Below are 20,123 nucleotides of genomic sequence, written 5' to 3'. Positions count from 1 at the left end.
GCTTGGAAAGAGAATGGTCCCTTCCTTTTAGCTAGAGGTTGCTTTTCATTCTATAAGTAGCTATTTTGTTTTATTTTAATTCATTTTAAAATGATAAAACATACTAACTTAAAGGGAAAAAAGTCACCTACAGACTGAGCACAGATAGCTGTTACCATTATCTAATGAGAGCTTATGACACATTAACAGGGTCGGGGTTGTGAAGTAGGCAGGAATTATGAAACCCATTTTTCAGATGAGAAACCTGAGGCCTGGACATGTGATGTCACTTGCTAAAAATCACATATGTTGGAATCAGTTCTCTCCTCTATGCCACAGCTGCTTTTATATTAGAGCCAGGAGTTACAAAACAAAGTGTACAAGGGCACATGCTTTTTTCCATTTAAATTTTTTTAAGTTTTATATTTCCAAACTAATAAATGTTCACTGTAACCAAGAAATTTAAAAACGCAACAAAAAAGAGCCCCACAGTAACCCCACTCCCAGAGAAAACCTCCACGAATGACGTGAGCTTTACCACCCTTGACTTTTTCCACGCACATCCTAGCATATCATTTATCTATTTTCCAAAAATAGAATTGCTTCATAAACACTGATTTGTGAATTCTTTCCCCCCACTAACCAATTTGTCTTGGACATTCTTCCAAGGACAGAGCTTTTTAAAACACATTTTAACAAAGCAGAAGAAATTTTAAATGAAAGTGGTTCCATTTCACTTGTGTTGGCTCTAGCAACAGCACCACACCCGCATTCATTCATTCAACACACGTAATTAAGGCAATGTCAAAGGAGGTATTAGCTCTTGGATACCTGGAGCACAATTTCCCTGGAAAGAGTGAGAAACTTTGGGGTTAGGAAGTGTGGGCAGCTCCTGGCGTGAATCCTGCTGACAACAGCTATGGAGACTGAGGAAGGAGGAAGGGTCTTAGAGGCAGAGAATATTAGGTGGAGGAGCCGTGGATGGGGATGGCGGCCTTGTTTCTGAGATGGGTCCTGCTTGTCCTTCCCCACTTGTCATTTCCCATCAAATTTTCCATGGCAGCAGGCTGGGTCCTGGCCCAGGATTTTCTCTCCAACCACCCTGCCCCTTCTGGTCCCCTCTCCCAGCACTGATGTGGGCAGTTCTTGGAACTGAGGGTAAGACTCTGGGGCAGAGATGGGTTTGCCTGTGGGCTGAGGGAAGGAGTGATGCAGGTTTATGTTTTTTCTCTAAGTCTTTGGGCCACAGCAGATTTCTAGGCTCATGGTCAGAATTCTCTCCCAACACCCTTGAGCTAGTTCTTTTCTCCTGTGTTTAGATTTTTCTCATACCCTGCTTTCCCCGTGAGCCAAGGGGTCTTCACCAAGTGCACAGCTGCCCTATTCCCTCCCTGACCTTGGCCCAGCCTACATCCACAGGCCACTTGCTCTAGTGAGAAATTAGAATTCTCACCCTCGAGCTGACCCTGCAGGGATCACAGCTAGAGGATTCAGGAAGACCCACTGCCTCCCTGCTTGGGCCAGAACCCATTCTGCTTCCCACCACCCTGGCTCCCATGGGCACTTCCCTGCCTGGGATTGCACTGTCTCTCAAGCAAGGTCTCTGGGCCCTTCTAGCCCAAACTGCTTTCCAACCCTCACCAAAAGGGCAGAGAACACCACTCTCATCCATCCTGCCCCTCCTCAGTAGTGTACGTGTTGACTGGGACTGGCTGGAGACCACGTCCCTTCCACTGGCATTCTCGGCCATCTAGTGGCTGCTGAGACAAGCAAGTGAGAAGAACGTGGGATTTGGCACCAGAAGCCCTAGGTTCCAGTTTTAACTCTGCTCGAGCTGTGAGACCCTGGGAAAATACCCTACTCCCTCCAAGACTTAGTTTTGTCACCATTAAAATGAAGGCTGTGATCCCCTCTACCCCTTGGGCTTGTTTCGAGTTTCAGATGAGATAGTGTGAATAGAAGGGATTTTATCAGGGAGACAGGAGGTAATACAGGCAGGGGGTAAACAAATTCAAACTATACAGAAGGTTATTTAATGAAAATTAAATCTCCCACTGACAGGTCCCAGGATCCCAGGTCCCCTCCCCAGAGATAGCCACTATTACCAGGGACATTCAGTGCAAAAGCATATAAGTGTACGCGTCACACACACACTGTTCTGTACCATACATATTTTGGAGATGGTCTTATAGCAGTACACATTGAACTGTCTCCTTTTAACAGCTGCCTAGCATTCCATTGTGTGAATGTACCCAGACCGATTTAGCTAGTTCCCACCCTACAGATGGACATTTGGACTGTTGCCAGTCTTTTGCTATTACAGACAGGGCTGGAGTGAATATCGTTAGACATACGTTTTTGTGTACATGTATGAGAATATCTGTGGGATAAAGTCCTTGAAGTGGTGTTGCTGGTTCAAAAGGCACATGCAGGTTTGATCGTAAGATATCACCAGCTTGCCCTTGAAAGAGGGTGTATTGATTTGGCATGACCACCAACAAGACAGGACTGCCTTCCCCCATTCCCTCATCGACAAAGGGTGTTATTAAACCTTTTGATTGGACAAGCTATGTGGCCCCCCCAAAAAAGAAGAAAAAACAAAAAGAAAATTAAGAAAACAAAAACAAAACCTTTTGACCTTTGGGACTTCCCTGGTGGCGCAGTAGTTAAGAATCCGCCTGCTAATGCAGGGGACACGGGTTCGAGCCCTGGTCCGGGAAGATCCCACATGCTGCGGAGCAACTGAACCCGTGCGCCAAAACTACTAAACCTGTGCTCTAGAGCCCGCGAACCACAACTACTGAGCCTGCGTGCTACAACTACTGAAGCCCACATGCCTGGAGCCTGTGCTCTGCAACAAGAGAAGCCACTGCTATGAGAAGCCTGTGCACCGCAATGAAGAGTAGCCCCCGCTCACCGCAACTAGAGAAAGCCCAGGCACAGCAACGAAGACCCATCGCAGCCAATAAATTAATTAATTTAAAAAAACACTTTTGACCTTTGCTAATCTGATAGGTGAAAATGGTATCTTGTAGTTTTAATTTGCATTTCTTTTATTATGAGTGAACCTTGAAAGTGAACTGCTTTAGGTATTTCAGGCCAGAGGGGAAGGTGGGTCCAGGACTGTTTGGGCGTGCTACCCTCCCTGAGGAGTTCCTGCGCACCTCACAGGTGCCCTCTCTCTTCCAAAGGCTCATCACCCTTCCCAATGGGGTCCTCCAGATCCTGGACGTTCAGAAAGGTGATGCAGGCTCCTACCGTTGCGTGGCCACCAACTCAGCAAACCAGCGCTTCAGCCAGGAGGCCCTCCTCCGCGTGGCCCACAGAGGTAAGGGGGCTGCCTGGGTGCGGAAACCTGGGGGTTTCTGGAGTCGGCCATTTTGGAGCTGGGCGGGGCCTCAAGTAGTCCAAGGCCTGCCTTCAAATAAGTAACTGGCGTAGGCGATAAAGCCCAGAGAAGGCAGTGCCCCTCAGCAAGTCAGAGATAGAACTGGGGCAGGAACCCAAGACTCCCAGTTTAGGGCTCTCTTCCTGCGAGGCTCTGTGTTCTCTTGAGTTGGGTGGAGCGTCCAGGGGTGGGGAGGTGAGGCGTCCGTGGAGGAGTGTCCGTGCCCTGAAGCCCTGGTCCCCGGCCCTCTGTGTGCCCTGAAGGGGATTCACCCTGCTGCTGCTTGCTGTGCATCTAGCTCCTGATGGTCTGGGGCTCGTGTTCTCTCCATTTCTCTGAAAATCTCCCGTCCCAGGGTGATGCAGTAGGAAGGACACAGGCTTTGGGGTCAGAACGACCTGGTTTGAATCCTGCCTTCTCTGCTCACCATCTGCGTGACCCTGGGTTCCTTATCAAATGTCCAGTTCAGGGAGGTGGTGAGAATCGCTGAGATAAGATTGGGAAGTGCCTGCTGCCTAGCAGGTGCTCAGTAGATCTCACTCCGGGCCTCCCACAAGGGCCTCTCCCTTGCCTCCCTTTGCCATGGCATCTTCCCTCGACCCGCGCCCCTCCGTTCTTCTCTTCCCATCCCCCTCCTCATCCCCTACACCTCCACTCCTACCCTGCTTCCTAGGGCTTAGCTGACGCGCTGAGTCTGGTTCGCGCTCCCTCCCGTGCCCGGGGTCTCTGCCTCCACCTGCTGGACAAACCGGGTATTCACCATGTTGACCCGGGGACCCAGGGTCACACTTGAGAACTTGGCAGAGAATTAGTGCTCAGGGGGCTGCCAAGCTGGCAGAAACTCGAACCCATCCCCTGCCTTTCCCACGTGGGAATCGAGGCCCTCTGGAGAACGGACTTGCCAGAACTAGAAACTATAACTGTTGACTCCAAGTCCAGACTCCAAGTCTACTTTTTTTTTTTTCTTTTGTTTTAAACTGGGGTATAGTTGTTTCCAAGTCTACTCTTGACTCTGCTGGTTCTCTGCCCAGAGGGTGGCTTCAATCTGACAGGGGAGAATGGGGGTGGTGTGTCGGAGGTCAGGTTATTCCTCTCCTGGCTCCCAGAGAAAGAGCTCTGAGTTCCAGTCCCAGCTCTGCTGAACTACGCAGCTGCTTTCCCATCTGTCAGATGGAACCCTGGCTGCTCCCTGCCCCACCTGCCTCACCAGGTGACTGTAAGCATCAGGTGAGGTGCTGCATGTGAAGATGCCTGATGGTAAAGCTGCCTGCTGGCCTGCCCTCTCTCCAGGGTCCCTGGCATCCATCGGGGGGCAGGACGTGGTCATTGTGGCAGCCCCGGAGAACACCACCGTGGTGTCTGGCCAGAGTGTGGTGATGGAGTGTGTGGCCTCTGCTGACCCCACGCCTTTCGTGTCCTGGGTCCGACAGGGTAAGTGGAGGGAGGGGACCTGAGGGCATGGGAGAGGAAGGGTGTGGCATCTCACACATCCCCAAGTCAAGGAGCTATAAGGGTGACCATGCAATGGTCACCGACCTTTGGTATGGTAGGAACTAACTCCTGTCCCAGGGCTGAGTGTGGGTAGGGAGCCTGGACAAAATTAATCATCAATCCGTGTAGCAAGTTTCCTTTACGAAGCGCACTAAGTCTGCCACTCACAAAATCACTCTTGAGACCTTACTTGGCGGGTGGGGCACTGGGCTCGGTTTTCCACACTATGTTTCCAGTCCTCACAACAGTGAATGTGTGAGAGCTGGAAAGGGGCCAGCGAGTCAGGTGGAACTTGGACCCTCTGCTGGTCTGTTTAACTACACAGCACCTCCTGGTCCACCCAGTGTGCTGCCGCCTTCGTGTGCCTGGCTTCATGCTGGGCACAGTGAATAAAAAAGGGGGGGGCCTGCCCTCTGAACTCACAGTCTGTTTAAGGGAGATAAGCACACATCCGTGACAAGACGCTTGACAGTATCAGGCAGCAAGTGATGAGTGCCAGGTGGGAATGCGTTACAGGAGATGCTATCGATGCTATCAGGGTAATGAGGGTGCCGGCCAAACGTCACCTTGCAGTCTACTGAGCATGCAACCTACTCTCCTGCTGGAGCCCTTGGAGGAGGGTAGGGGCCAGGGCTATTATTCCCAGAGGGCAGCTGAGGAACCTGAGGCTCAGAGAGGAAGTTAGAAAGCCAGGACCCAAACTTTAGAGCCTGTTCTCTTTCTGGTACGCCACCCCTTACAGCCCTGTATGGAAGAAAAGCAAGGATTATTTTTGTTTCCATTTGAGATAAGTGACTTGTGCCAAGTTGATGGCAGAAGTAAGTCTTAAACCCAGCTCTTTTTTTTTTTTTAAATTTATTTATTTGGCTGCGTCCGGTCTTAGTTGCGGCACACGGCATCTTTGTTGCGGCATACGGAATCTTTTAGTTGTGGCATGTGGGATCTAGTTCCCCGATCAGGGATCGAACCCGGGCCCTCTGCATTGGGAGCTCAGAATCTTACCCACTGGACCACCAGAAAGTCCCAAACCCAGCTCTTTTTACCCTTTTTCCCCTGGTTCAGTATACGACTCCACACTGCCTTCTTTTTGTAAGTTTGTATCTCACATTCAAGACTATGTCGTGATGAATACATAGAGTTTAAAGAAAAATAATAACCCAAATGACTACATACCCCCACCGAGCTGATGAGAAAGAACAGTGCTGGTATCTGTGCCTCCCTGACCTGTCCGGCCTCCTTGGACTTGTGACACTTGCCTAGTTAGGGGGATCCTGGGGCCAGCAGGACCCTCGTACTATTATTGCAGTAAGCCTGTTGTGTCACCCAGAAGTTCTATTATCAGTGTTTCTCAAATCCTGACCAGGCATCAAGATGACCCAGGGAGCTTCTTTTTTTTTTTAGTTTTTAATTTTTAAAAAAATTTTTATTGGAGTATAGTTGATTTGCAATGTTGTGTTAGTTTCAAGTGTACAGCAAAGTAAATCAGTTATACATAGACATATAGCCACTCTTTTTTAGGTTCTTTTCCCATATAAGTCATTACAGAGTATTAGGTAGAGTTCCCTGTGCTATACAATAGGTCCTTATTAGTTGTCTATTTTATATATAGTAGTGTGTACTATATGTCAGTCCCAATCCCAGGGAGCGTCTTGAAACTGCGGACTCCCTCCATGTATGCCTGGAGAGTCATGACCCAGGATTTTTAATGCTTAACAAGTGTCTGAGGTCCTTCTACAGAAAGTGTGGTCTTTGGACCTACCTCCTGGCCATAGTTAGAAATGCAGAATCTGGGGTGCCCTAGGCCTCTGCATCTTAACAAGGTCTCCTGAGATTCTGTGATTTGTGTACACAGTAAGGATTTGAGCATTGCTGTCCCAGAGGGTCCTGACACCTGTGGCTCTGGGATCTCACTTGGAGAAACTCTGCTAATAGCACTCCTGGACAGAGACTGGGAAGAGAGAAGCTGGAAATGGACTTCATTCCTGCCCCTGGGCACTGTTCCTTTTCTAGGAACTTACTCAACTAAGTCTAGGAACTTACTCAACTAAGTCAGAGGGGCATTGCTTTTTTGTTTTGTTTTGTTTTCTTCTGATGGCAAAAGTTGTACGTATTCATTGTAGAAAACTAGGGAAAAGGAGAAACAGAAAACATCCCACCACTCGGAGATTAAAATTGTTAACATATGGGCATATTTTCTTCCAGATTTTTTCTATGCACATGTACATTTTTCCCCAAAATTGAAAGCGTGCTTACTTACAATTCCAAGTCCTATTTTCATTCAACAGTATATCATAAACATCTCCCCATCTTTAAAACGTTTTCGAAAATAATTTTAATAACTATGATAGTCCATCATTTGAATGTCACCATAATTTAAGTTGCTAGTTCCTGCTATTGAATTTTTAAGTCCTTCCCAGTTGTCCACTATTACAGTTAACACTGCAGTGATCAGCCCCGTTCACAGCTCCCCACCACAGAGTGCCCACAAGTGGAATCCTGGCTTCAAGGTCAAGGTGGAGCCCCTGTTAGCCCTATCAGCATTTACTCTTTCTCATACTATTTTTAAAAACTTTCCCAATTTGATGGGTGAAAATGAACATCTGTGTTTTGATGTGCATGTCTTTGATTTTGTGAAGTTGAACACTTTTTTGTTTATTGGCCATTTGCATTTCTTCCCTGGATTTTCTGTTCAGGTCCATAAGGGAAGGGCTTTTAAAATGGTTTTCACTTCACATCAAGATAAAAGTCTGCACAGATTCAGATCTTTGGTTCTGGTCCAGACCTTTCCAGCCGTATGTTCATCATAGCACTGTCCTAAGACCATATGGAGTGTCCTTCTTGAGAGAAATGAATTTAATAATAATGGTAATGGTAATAACTGACCGGTGTACTGAGCACTTCTTATGTGCCTGCATTGTGCCGGCCAGTCCCACAGACTTTATTCGTTACGCTCTCAGAGCAGCCCTTCCAGCGAGGGACCATCTCCCCATTTTACAGACAGAGACACTAAGGGCTCAGAGGAAGTCATCGGTCTAGCAAGTGGAGGAACTGAGATCCCAGCCAGCGACTGTTGTGTTCTCTTAACCCGGGTGTAGAGGGTCTCCCGAGGTCCGGAGAGTGGATGGAGGGGCAGCCCTCAGCTCCCCCCTCCAGCGCTCTCCCTCCTCCCGCAGATGGGAAGCCCATCTCCACCGATGTCATCGTCCTGGGCCGCACCAACTTACTAATCACCAGCGCGCAGCCCCGGCACTCCGGCGTCTACGTCTGCCGAGCTAACAAGCCCCGCACGCGCGACTTCGCAACCGCAGCCGCAGAGCTCCGCGTGCTGGGTGAGGAGGGGAGGAGGGTGAGGGAGGGCGAAAGACCGCGGAGTAGGTGTGAGGGAGACCGGACTGGGGCGGGTTAGCTAGGGCGGGGCCGGGAGGAGAGGGGAGGGGGGTAAAGGGGCGAGTGGGTGTGTCAGAGGGACTGAGGGGCGGTGCTGGAGGATGAAAAAGGGATAGGGCGGGGGGTGGGGCATTGGAGGGGACAGACTAGGTAATTAGAGGAGAGGAAGTGGTGGAAAGAGATTGGAGGATGGAGTGGGGGCAGAGGGGAGGGGTGGTCTGGGTGGGACCCAGGTAATGTGGGGAGGGGTGGGACTGAGGTTACTCGGGGGAGATGGAGTGGTCTGGGAGGAGAAAACTAGGGGTAGGGTTGCTCAGGGCTGGCTGAGGGGTAAATCTGATAGGTAAGGGATACTGGGAGGTAGGGGAGAAGGAAATGGTAAGTGCGGGAGCAGGGTTTGATCCAGGAGGAACCAGGGTATTTAGGGGAGGCCGAGGAGGCCTGGGGAAAACTCGGAGAGAGAAAGAGAATGGTCAGTGTGGGGCTGGGGTAAAAGGCGGAAGAGAGCTAGAGCTGCACTGCCGAGGGTATTTTGGGGGGACGGGTGAGTCAGGAAGCGGTTAGAATGAGTGGAGAGGATGCGGGAGTCCGTCGGGGTGTCCGTCGGGTATTGGGGGCGGGAGCCAGTGCCCCTGGTGGCCGGAGCGCGCGGTCAGCGTCCCCCTCCCCTCCCCCAGCCGCCCCTGTCATCTCGCAGGCGCCGGAGGCGCTGTCACGGACGCGGGCGAGCACCGCGCGCTTCGTGTGCCGCGCGTCCGGGGAGCCGCGGCCCACGCTGCGCTGGCTGCACGACGGAGAGCCGCTGCGGCCCAACGGGCGCGTCAAGGTGCAGGGCGGCGGCGGCAGCCTGGTCATCACGCAGATCGGCCTGCAGGACGCCGGCTACTACCAGTGCGTGGCCGAGAATGGCGCGGGCACGGCGTGCGCCGCCGCGTCTCTGGCAGTAGTGGTGCGCGAGGGGCTGCCCAGCGCTCCCACGCGGGTCACCGCCACGCCGCTGAGCAGCTCCGCCGTTCTGGTGGCCTGGGAGCGGCCCGAGCTGCACAGCGAGCAGATCATCGGCTTCTCCCTCCACTACCAGAAGGCACGGGGTAAGTCTCCCCGGGGCTAAGAGGCCCCAGCAAAGACCTACTCGGGGGCTCTGGGGGGCGGGGAGGGGCGCGGCACAGGCTGGATGATTGAAGGGTTGCCTTTGGGGATAGGATAGAACGGGATGGGGTGGGAACCCACAGGAGAGACCTGTGTAGAAATTGGTTAGTACATTTCTCCCTCAGCCACAGTTTGTTATAAGAGAGGAGGGAGAGGATGCTTCTCCTCCCAGGGAAAGTGGCTTGGCATTCCTGGAGCCAGCTTGTTAATTGCAGCAGGAGTCACTTCAGTTAGAGGCTAGAAGGGACTTCCTGACCAGTGGAGGAATTAATACAGTGGGACTAGAAGTCAGGGGAGTTTATACTCTCCCACTGAGATTATCTGGAATGATTTAGCTGTAAAGAGGCTATTCTAGGGACTGGGACAATATAAAGGATCCCTAGACAGCTTCCAGCTGGCGAGCCCTTGGGGGTTGCCCTGTGACAGACTGTCCTCTAACCCTAACCCACTCAGGCATGGACAATGTGGAATACCAGTTTGCAGTGAACAATGACACCACTGAGCTACAGGTTCGGGACCTGGAACCCAACACAGACTATGAGTTCTACGTGGTGGCCTACTCGCAGCTGGGGGCCAGCCGCACCTCCACCCCAGCACTGGTCCACACACTGGATGATGGTAGGACCTCTGCACCTGCAGTGGGCACCTTGGGGCCCAGAGAATTCCCTGGGGATGGTAGCTCAGCTTCACTTTACTAGTGTTCGCCAAGGCACTTTTACCTGCCTTATGCCATATTTTGTGCCCTGTAAGGGAGTGGGCGAGGGTTCTTCTCCTTAATTTACAGTTGGGAAAACTGAGGCCCAGAAAATTAGTGACTTGCCCAAGGTCAGTAGTACAGCTGGGACTTGAGCCCTGGTCTCATGATTGCCTGTATCAGATGGCCCTTCTCCCCGACACCCACGTACCATCCAGTCAGACAGGAGCCAGTGACGATCCATCGGATGTAGATGATTGTGCCCCCAACCTTATTCTGGCTTCAGGGTGGGAAGGATGTCCCCTCATCTCCAGCTTGGGGCTCCCCTGAGAGGCTCCCTTTCCTCCCTCAGATCCTGGTCCTGGGCCTACTTCTGACTTGCTGTGTGACCTGGGCAAGTCTCTGACCGCTCCTGGGCCTCACCTTCCACGTCGGTGGAGCAGAGCTCACGTAGATGTTCTTCTGTCTCAGTCCCCAGTGCAGCGCCCCAGCTCTCCCTGTCCAGCCCCAACCCCTCGGACGTCAGGGTGGTGTGGCTGCCCCTGCCCCCCAGCCTGAGCAATGGGCAGGTGGTGAAGTACAAGATAGAGTACGGTTTGGGAAAGGAAGGTGAGTGGGGGCAGGACACGGGCTCCACCTGGCTGGGAATCATTGGTGTAAAGGGTTGATCAGAGTGGCTGGGGACCTGAGCAGAGCTGTGGAGTAGGGCAAGGCGAACCTGGAAAGGGGGAAGGTAGGCTGGGGGTTGGGAGGGCAGGAGAGAAAGGGAAGGCGAAGAGGGCTAGCTCAAGACAGGGGGAGGCCTGGGGTCTAGCCCCACCTGCAGTGCGTAATCCTGTTGAGTCCCTGCCTCAGTGTCTTTGTGAAATGAGGCAGGTAACCTAGGTAATCCCTGGGGTCCCTTCCAGCTCAAAAAGCAGATGAGGGATAGGGAGGTGGAGGGTGTGCTTGTGGGATTGAGAGAAATGAGGCATGGGGGCGTGTGTGTTAGGACAGATGTCAGGAATCTAGGGGAGGAGGTGTGAAAGGGATGGAGAGATTGGAGAAGGCAAGTGGCTGGGGGCCAGGATGAGGGTGGGGAGGGAGGGAAGGGTGAGGAGGGGGGCTTGGGTTGTTGGCAGGGCTCTGGAAGGTAGGTGGTGCTTGATGGCCTTCACAGCCAGTGCCTCATGCCAGCACCCTGGTGTGTGTGGGAGGGGTTGGTTACTGACAGCTCCTGGGGCGGTGGGGAGTGTGTGCCATGATTCTTCCCGCTCTGAGCCGAGGCTGATGGCTGTGTCAGCCAGAGTTGGAGGCCCAGGAGTCAGCCCTGGAGCATGGAGTCCGTCCGGGCACTGAGGGTTTTAGGCTCCGATGGGCCCTGAGGAACCAGGACCTGAGGTGGAAAAGTCGGTGTAGGGGAGTTTAGGAGTCCTGGTCCTTAGGCGGCCACCCAGAGCCAGTCTCTTCTGTCCCAGCAGATCAGATTTTCTCCATCGAGGTGCCAGGGAATGAGACACAGTTTACACTGAACTCGCTTCAGCCCAACAAGGTGTATCGAGTGCGGATTTCGGCCGGCACAGGGACCGGCTACGGGGCCCCCTCCCAGTGGATGCAGCACAGGACGCCCAGTGTGCACAACCAGAGCCACGGTACGGGGTCAGAGGGGACAGTTGGGGTGATGCGTGTGCCTATGTATGTATGTGTATGTTTGCCCTTGGAACCCAGACCCAGCCGCCTCCTCCATCAGAGACGTTCCATGGCTCCCCCTGCTCGATGGGCAAGGGAGGATGGGTGAAGAGGCGAAGGGCTAGCTTTTGCAGACACCCCTGAGCTCCTGTTTCCTTTCCATCTGCTGTGTGACTTTGGACAGACCATTCACAACTCTAAGACTTCATTTACTGCCAGGTGTGGCATGAGGATTAATTAATGTAAACAAAATGTTTAGTACATAATTAGAACTTGTTAAATAGTAGCTGCTTCCATGATGATGCTCGTGGGTTTGGCTGAGAGGCCCAATAGTAGAGTGGTTAAATGCACTCAAAACCTGGCGCACATACTATCTGTGTGACCTTGGGCAAGTTACTTTCACGAGCCTCAGTCGTCTTATGTGTAATACAGGGATAATAGTGCTTTTGTTATTTTATAGGGTTGTGAGAACAGCATCAGACACATAGTGAGCTGCCCCACTCTTAGGCTTCCAAGTAGGGCTCCCCACTTCCAATGGCTCCATCCCTCCTTCCCGGCTTTAGCAATCCCTGGGATCCCCTACCTGCCGGTACTCATGCATTCATTCCTTCAGAAGAATTCTAGAGCCCTGCTCCAAGCGAGGTGCTGTCAGCCCTGCCCCAGAGGTGCTCCTTGCTGACCTCTTTGCAAATGCCCAGGAGACATCCCTGCATTCCCAGCACTTGTGGAAGAGTGAGGTGTGCTCTAGACAGAGCCTGGGCCTGGCCCTTAGGCCGGTGGCTGAATGGTGATGCACTGGGAGAAGGCTGGCAAGGCTGTCACTCAATGCTATCTTCCTGCTTTTTGCTTCCTCGTGTCTCTTCCCCCCTCCCTTCCTGCGCCTCTGCCCGCAGTCCCTTTTGCCCCTGCAGAGCTGAAGGTACGGGCAAGGATGGAGTCCCTGGTCGTATCATGGCAGCCACCCCCTCACCCCGCTCAGATCTCTGGCTACAAACTGTACTGGCGAGAGGTGGGGACAGAGGAGGAGGAGGCAGATGGCGAGGGCCCTCCAGGGGGCCGTGGAGACCAGGCTTGGGATGTGGGTCCTGTCCGGCTCAAGAAGAAAGTGAAGCAGTATGAGCTGACCCAGCTAGGTGAGGAGGGCCAGGTGGGGAGGGATGAGATGGACATAGCTCCAGTGGGAGACTGGACAAGCGGGGTCAGTGGCTGGAGATGACCCCAGAGGTTCCTCTAGCCAGTGAGTGACCCCCATGACCTTCCCCAGTCCCTGGCCAGCTGTACGAGGTGAAGCTCGTGGCATTCAACAAACACGAGGATGGCTATGCGGCAGTGTGGAAGGGCAAGACGGAAAAGGCTCCCACCCCAGGTGAGGGGGCTGGGGAAGCGGGGGAGGAGGTCTCAGTCAACAGGATGGCCTCCTTTCCCTTTCCTCTGGGCCAGCTCTGGTGGTCAGGTTGTCTGGAAGCTTCAGCTACCCACAAACCCATTCTACTAGGCTCTTCTAGGCTACAGAGAGAAGCCCCAGCTTGTGCACTGTCTTGTAGGTCTGCTCACCGTGTTTTCATTATCCATGAACAGTGCTAATATGGAAGGTTTGGACAGAGAAAAACCCCATGGTTCATCAGTGACTTCTGACTCCAAGTTTGACCTTTAAACAATTTTTAAAATACATCCACCTACATTGCACCATCTATCAGATTATTCCTCTGCTCTAGGGAGGGAGGGTATCCCTTTGTGGCCCACCAGGAAACTGAGGCTCAGGATCTTAGTTGGGGCTGCTGCAACAAAACATTATAGACTGGGTGGCTTGAACAACCAGTTCTGGAGGCCGGGAAGTCCAAGATCGAGACCCCAGAAGAGCCAGTGTCTGGTGAAGACCTGCTTCCTGGTTCGTAGACCATAGGCCATCTTCTCGCTGTGTCCTCACATGGCAGAAAGAGGGTTGGAGAGTTCCCTGGGGTCTCTTTTATAAGGGCACTGTTAATAGACTGAAAATGTGTGTCACCCCAGAATTCATATGCTGAAACCCTCCACTCCAATGTGATATAATAGGAGGTAATTAGGATTAGATGATGTCATGAGGGTGGAGCCTTCATGAATGGGATTAGCACCCTTATAAGAGTCACAAGAGAGCTTGCTTCCCTTTTCTGCTCTGAAGATACAGTGAGAAGTCAATTGTCTATAACCCAGAAGAGGGCCTTCACCAGAACTTGACCATGCTGGCACCCTGATCTCAGACTCCAGAACTGTGAGAAATAAATTTCTGTTGTTTATAAGTCACCCAGTCTACGGTTGTTTGTTATAGTAGCCTGAACAGACAAAGACAGGCACTAATCCCTAAGACAGGACCCACCATATGTTCAAATTTCAACATATGAACTTTGGGGGGACACAGACATTCATTCCATGAAACTTTTCTACGTCCTTTACAAACATTAACTAATTTAATCCTCATAACAACCCTATGAGGTGTTGGTACTATTATCTGCCCCACTGACAGAATGGGGAATGGAGACACAGAGAGGTTAATTAACTTCTCCATAGTCACACAGCTACTGAGTGGCAGAGTTGGAATTTGAATCAGGGCAGCCTGGCTCCAGAGTCTGTGCTCTTAATTGCCATGATTTGCTGTCTCTATTACATTCCTACATACTAGTGTTCCACAGTCTGCTATCTGTATGCTCTTGGCAAAAATCACTTAAATTCTGGGGAGCCTCAGTTTCCTCATCTGTGAAGTGAGAATGGTGCCACCCAACTCACAGGATCAAAAGAGACTGGGTAAAAGAAAGTGCCCTGGGAACTGCAAACCACTATACATATTGAGGGATGAGTATCCTCCCTCCATTCCCACACTCTAATTTTCACCCTCCAGACCTGCCCATCCAGAGAGGGCCACCCCTGCCCCCCGCCCATGTCCATGCGGAATCAAACAGCTCCACATCCATTTGGCTTCGGTGGAAAAAACCAGACTTCACCACAGTCAAGATTGTCAACTACACGGTGCGCTTCAGCCCCTGGGGGCTCAGGAATGCCTCTCTGGTCACCTATTACACCAGGTGGGAAGAGGGGGCTGATGCTGCAAAGGGGGAGGAAGAGCAGACGGTGGGGAAGAAGGCAGCAGGTGGTGATGAGGAGAGGGGACCTGGGGGTTCAGGGACATTTCATGACTCATGTGTTAAACTGGGGGCACATTGAGGGTCTGATGACCAGATGGTGCCAGATGGAAAAGGGGCGTCCATCCAGTCCCATCCCCTCACAGGAGAGCCTTGTACTCAACCCTAGGAAATGTCACGCAGGACAGACCTATTTCTTCAACTTCACGTGACGGGGAAGAGACAGCCCAGCTGCTGTCCTGAGAGGTCCCCAGTTAAATGGGGAGACAGAGACCCTGACCTGGGGAGCTGTTTGTTTGGCAGAGGAAACAAAGCATAAAAAGAAATAGATATATACAGTGGCAGCTGAAGTAAAATTAAATCAAGGAAAAGAAGCATCAGAGGTGGTCCCTTGGGTAGAGAATGATGTGGATTAATCCAGGAATGTTTCCTGGAAGAGGGGCCTGGCTTGAGGATTGGACATGGAGCCTGATACATCCAGACCTCTCTGCAGGTCCTCTGCATGGTGTTAGCGGCCCCCGTGGGGCTGGGGTAGGGGAGTAGATTTGGAGGGCCCTGCCCTGCTAGGAGGGTGTGCCTGAGAGCCCTGGTCACGTTTCTTGCCTTGGCAGCTCTGGAGAAGACATCCTCATTGGTGGGCTGAAGCCATTCACCAAATACGAGTTTGCGGTACAGTCCCACGGCGTGGACATGGACGGGCCTTTCGGCTCCGTAGTGGAGCGCTCCACCCTGCCTGACCGTGAGTGGCCACCAGTCCATCTTTCAGGGAACTCCTTCTTGCCCCCATCCCTCTTGTGAAGCGCCCCTCAGAACCCCATGAGTGTCCGTCATTTGCTCTGCATCTCTGTAGGCAGTCCTGTGCTGGTCTTAACCGTTTACTCACAGACATCATAACGTAAGATTTAGAGGAGGGGTTTCTTTTAAGAGACTGTGGGAAGACCTCAGCGAGCTGTGAGGGGGGCCAGGTCTGGAGGCAGGCGTCCTGGGTTCTGCCTTTGGGTCCCCGTCATCCCCCTGACACACACTGAGACTTAGGCAGTCCCCTTCCCCACGAAGGGCCTGTGGGTCCTCATCTGTCAAAAGAGAGGATGGGACCATTCGCTTTGCAGGTCTGTGACTCTGGAACCCTCTGGAAATGCATCTGAAGACAAGTGGATTTTTTTTTTTTTTTTTCGGTACGCGGGCCTCTCACTGTTGTGGCCTCTCCCGTTGCGGAGCACAGGCTCCGGACGCGCAGGCTCAGCGACCATGGCTCACGGGCCTAGCCGCTCCGCGGCATGTGGGATCTTCCCGGACCGGGGCACGAACCCGTGTCCCCTGCATCGGCAGGTGGACTCTCAACCACTGCGCCACCAGGGAAGCCCGACAAGTGGATTTTTGTTCTCACAGCAGAGGCTCTTTGGTGCTTCCAGTCCTAAGACTGCTCACCTTTCTATTGACAGACCTCTGTCCCTGACCTGAAATAGGAAGACACGTTTAGGGTAGGGTGGGGTGGGGAGGCCCTCTACCCTCATGGATTCACTTTTTAAAAAACTGCTTGCAAGTTGTTTCTCACCCATGCATGACTTCAGTTCTTATGGTCTTAAACTGCGTGCAGAGTTTAGGGAGACCCTGGTGTTTTCTCCAAGGAGACTGTATGATACTGGATCCCCAGCACAACTGATCAGGCTATAGAGGGGGGAATGTTTTCTCCTTTCGCAGGTGGGGAGACTGGAGCCTGGGAAGCAGAAAGTCACCTAGGATCAAGGAGGGTTCTGGCAGCCCGTGGTGCTGTGGCTCTATTATGCCCTTAGAGCCCTGGGTCCCCATCCCACCCTCTGTTGGGCCTCGAAAACCTGAGCCCCCAAATCTCTGTCCCTTCCCAACACACCAGCCACCTTGTGTCCCTCCTTCTCCCCCTTCCTCATTCACTCCCGCCCCCCAGGATCAATTTCTTCTCTGAAAAAAAAACACAAAGCCTTCCAAGGTGCTGCTTCTCCCACTGCGGTTCCCCCGACCCTGAGGACTTGTGCCAGGGGCAGCCGTAGACAGAGGCTACCCAGGGCATCAACCAACTTTACTTGAAGATTTCGGGTGGCAAGGGGAGTTAGGAACTTTAAATGATAAAGTATTTCAAACACTATTTTTATATTAAATGTTACCACGGAATAGATGAATTTAAAAGAAAAGGTAAGCCTTCTGAAAACTTGCGAGCTTTGCCCCCAGGTCCCTAGAATAAAGACAGTGTCTTCAACCCTTGGAAGTATTTGGGTGTGGAAGTTTGAGGAGCTCTGCTCCAAGGAGTAGAAAAGAGTTTCTGAGAGGGGAGGAATGGTGGTGAAGCCCCCTCCTCAACTGTATTCCAGAAAGTCCCCAGTGAGAGACCAGACCTCATTCTGCTTTGTGGTTTGTTCCAGTGAAGGAGGAAGCAGGGAGGCTATGTCCTTGTGCCCTGGCTCCCAGCTGCCCCCAGAGCTGGGGCTGTCAGTGACCCTGCCTCTCCCCGTCTCCCCTCCTGACCCCCAGGGCCCTCCACGCCCCCATCTGACCTGCGCCTGAGGCCCCTGACACCATCCACCGTTCGGCTGCACTGGTGCCCCCCCTCGGAGCCCAACGGCGAGATCGTGGAGTATCTGATTCTCTACAGCAGCAACCGTACCCAGCCTGAGCACCAGTGGACCCTGCTCACCACCGAGGGTGAGGGCTCGCGCCCCACGGCATCTGAGCAAGAGTTTCCCCACCCTCTCCCCACTTTCCAGCCTCCCCAGTGGCTGGTTAGTAGTGAGCTTGCCGCTGAGGTTTGTTCTAGGAGGAGCAGCCAGAAGCTACCGCCTGAGCGGGAGAAGCAGATTCTCTCAGGGTCACTTCCCAGCCCATCCCTGCAGCCCACCCCGACCCAATTCACCAACCCTGCTCTCCCTGCCTTCCCCACGCCCCCCCGCCAGGAAACATCTTCAGTGCTGAGGTCCACGGCCTCGAGAGCGACACTAGGTACTTCTTCAAGATGGGGGCGCGCACGGAGGTGGGGCCTGGGCCCTTCTCTGGCCTGCAGGATGTGATTACTCTCCAGGAAAAGCTCTCAGGTAAGAGGCAGGAAGGCAGGAAGGGGTGGGGTCCATCCTGGGGCAGCCCAAGCTCTCCAGAGCCCCCCCCCCCCCCACACACACACAGTTGACTTCTAACCCTCAAGCCGTCTCTTCCGAGGTCCTGCCTCTGGGCATGACTACACTTTCATTGTTTTGGACAAGTGCCCTCTTCACCTGGTGTGGAGAGGACAAATTTGGAGGGAAGATGGGTGTGGTTCAGTGGTGATTCAGTTGAGAGGTCAGATTTGCGGGAGACTGGCTTGGTTTCTTTAGGAGATTGCTTTGGAGAACTGGCTTAGAAAGGTGATGAGATTTATGGGGTGGAGGTCTTGGGCAATGGGACTGGCTACGTAATCAGCAGGGCCCGGTGTGAAAGGAAAATGTGGGGTCCCTTATTTAAAAAGGGGGAAGAACTTCCAGATGGTGACAGCAGAGCATTAAACCAAGCCCAGAGCCCTTCTAAGCATGGGCCACGTGCCCCTGCAGGTGTTGCACACCTGCAAAACCAGCCCTGTTAGGAAGGCAAGAGGTGTGTTTCACTGAAAGGCCAGGCTGATGGGGAGGAGCCACAACTTCCGTATGTCCAGTGAGAGGGAGGTAGTGGTGGTCTTTGTGAGTCCATGGGGCCCTCCTGTCCTTGCATGAGAAGATTTCACATGTCCAAAGGGTGAGGCTCAGGCCAGGGGTCTCTGGAGGAAGCCGCAAGTCCAGGTCTACGAACCCTGGGTTCTCTCCTGTCCTCCATCTGTTCTGTTCCCTCCCTCTCCCCCGCCAGACTCTTTGGACGTGCACTCCGTCACGGGCATCATCGTGGGCATCTGCCTGGGCCTCCTCTGCCTCCTGGCCTGCATGTGTGCTGGCCTGCGCCGTGGCCCCCACCGGTGGGTGAAGGAGCCAGTCTGACCGCACAGAGGAGAGGTTTCCAGAAGGGCTGCAGAGATGAGGGAGCAGGGAAAGTGGCCATGACTTGCTCTGGGCACTCCCAGGAGCCCCATTAAAGTTGACTCTGGGATGAAGGGGTTGGGGGTGATGACCTCATGAGAGTAGGGGGTGGGTTTAGGGAAGCCCCCCAGCATATCCCCTCAGCAAGGGCAGGCGTAGGTAGAGCTGCCTCTCTGCCGCTTCCTTGGTAGCTGCCAGCATCTTGCAGAGAGGGACCCCACATCTCCAGATGCCTGGAGCCAAGGGAGGAGGGACCCCAGTGTAGTGTCCCAGCTGTTCTGAACAATCCCAGAATTTCTTATTCATTGCACAGACCGGGAAATTAAGTCTCAGAGATGGGTAGGAACCTGCCCAGGGATACAGGCTGGACTAGATGCCAATCTCACCCCCACCCCTCTCTTTGACCACTGTGCTGTCCCCCATCTTCCCTTCCAGGGAAGCCCTCCCGGGCCTGTCCTCCACGGCCACTGCTGGGAACCCCACGCTCTACTCCCGAGCCCGCCTTGCCCCCCCCAGCCCCCCGGCTGCCCATGAACTGGAGTCCCTTGTGCACCCCCGTCCCCAGGATTGGTCCCCACCGCCCTCAGACATCGAGGACAGGGCTGAAGTGCACAGCCTTATGGGTGGTGGCGGTCCTGACTGCCGGAGTCACTCCAAGAGAAAGGTGAGCCTGGGTAGGTCCGAGCCCCACACTGTGGCTCATGCCCAAATAGGACACCAGGAGGCGTGAGAGCGCAATGTGTGACCCCGAGAGAGAGCCCCTTCCCTCCTCCCCCCTCCCCTTCCTGGGCCAGCTGCAGAAGAAAAAGCATACTCTCCCTCCTCCTTGAAAGGGTTGGGAGGGCAGGGAAGCAGATGGGCCTCCATCCCCAGCAGAATAGGTCAGCCTGGTTCTCAGGAAGGAGGGGAGGGCCCCCGATGGGCTGTCTGCGGTTGACTCGGGATGGCCAGAACACCAAGATCCCTCCTCATCCCGGGAGCTGGGGAGACCTCTAAGGCCCGGCTCTCCCCAGTATGGGAAAAAGAGGCTGGTCAGTTTGGAGGTGGTCAAGTGGAACCAGGATCCGGATAAGGTGGGCCCACACAGGGCAGGTCCCCTCCATCCTAGCAGTGGTGGCTCATCCTGCATTCCCTGACCAGCCAGCTCAAACCCCTGAGTCTTTCCCCATCCTTTCCCTGCCTCTGTGGTGAAGGAGACCCTGCCTGGCTCAGAAACCTCTGGGCTTTTCTGCAGGAGGATCTTTCTA

The 20,123-nt window shown here is 53.3% G+C and overlaps 1 protein-coding gene across 6 annotated transcripts in view; it reads left to right on the top strand.

The window, feature by feature from the left end:
• Positions 1-20,123, top strand: part of IGDCC4 (immunoglobulin superfamily DCC subclass member 4) — a 37,345-nt gene that overhangs the window by 14,008 nt on the left and 3,214 nt on the right. For 4 of the 6 annotated variants that reach the window (XM_033851836.2, XM_033851835.2, XM_073801147.1 and 1 more), the window contains exons 4-18: positions 3,171-3,307; positions 4,658-4,798; positions 8,032-8,187; positions 8,923-9,336; positions 9,848-10,012; positions 10,560-10,697; positions 11,549-11,719; positions 12,650-12,889; positions 13,021-13,122; positions 14,629-14,812; positions 15,481-15,608; positions 17,375-17,545; positions 17,794-17,931; positions 18,710-18,815; positions 19,312-19,540. In XM_033851836.2, coding sequence (XP_033707727.1) covers positions 3,171-3,307; positions 4,658-4,798; positions 8,032-8,187; positions 8,923-9,336; positions 9,848-10,012; positions 10,560-10,697; positions 11,549-11,719; positions 12,650-12,889; positions 13,021-13,122; positions 14,629-14,812; positions 15,481-15,608; positions 17,375-17,545; positions 17,794-17,931; positions 18,710-18,815; positions 19,312-19,540 — 2,620 coding nt within the window. The remainder of the gene's footprint in view (positions 1-3,170; positions 3,308-4,657; positions 4,799-8,031; positions 8,188-8,922; positions 9,337-9,847; positions 10,013-10,559; positions 10,698-11,548; positions 11,720-12,649; positions 12,890-13,020; positions 13,123-14,628; positions 14,813-15,480; positions 15,609-17,374; positions 17,546-17,793; positions 17,932-18,709; positions 18,816-19,311; positions 19,541-20,123) is intronic. The other 2 variants (XM_073801145.1, XM_033851837.2) reach the window with 2 other exon arrangements.

Source organism: Tursiops truncatus, chromosome 2 (assembly GCF_011762595.2).
Source record: "Tursiops truncatus isolate mTurTru1 chromosome 2, mTurTru1.mat.Y, whole genome shotgun sequence".
Classification (NCBI taxonomy): Eukaryota; Metazoa; Chordata; class Mammalia; order Artiodactyla; family Delphinidae; genus Tursiops; species Tursiops truncatus.
Note: the sequence above shows the minus strand (reverse complement) of the source record. Positions and strands in the feature narration are given on the sequence as shown.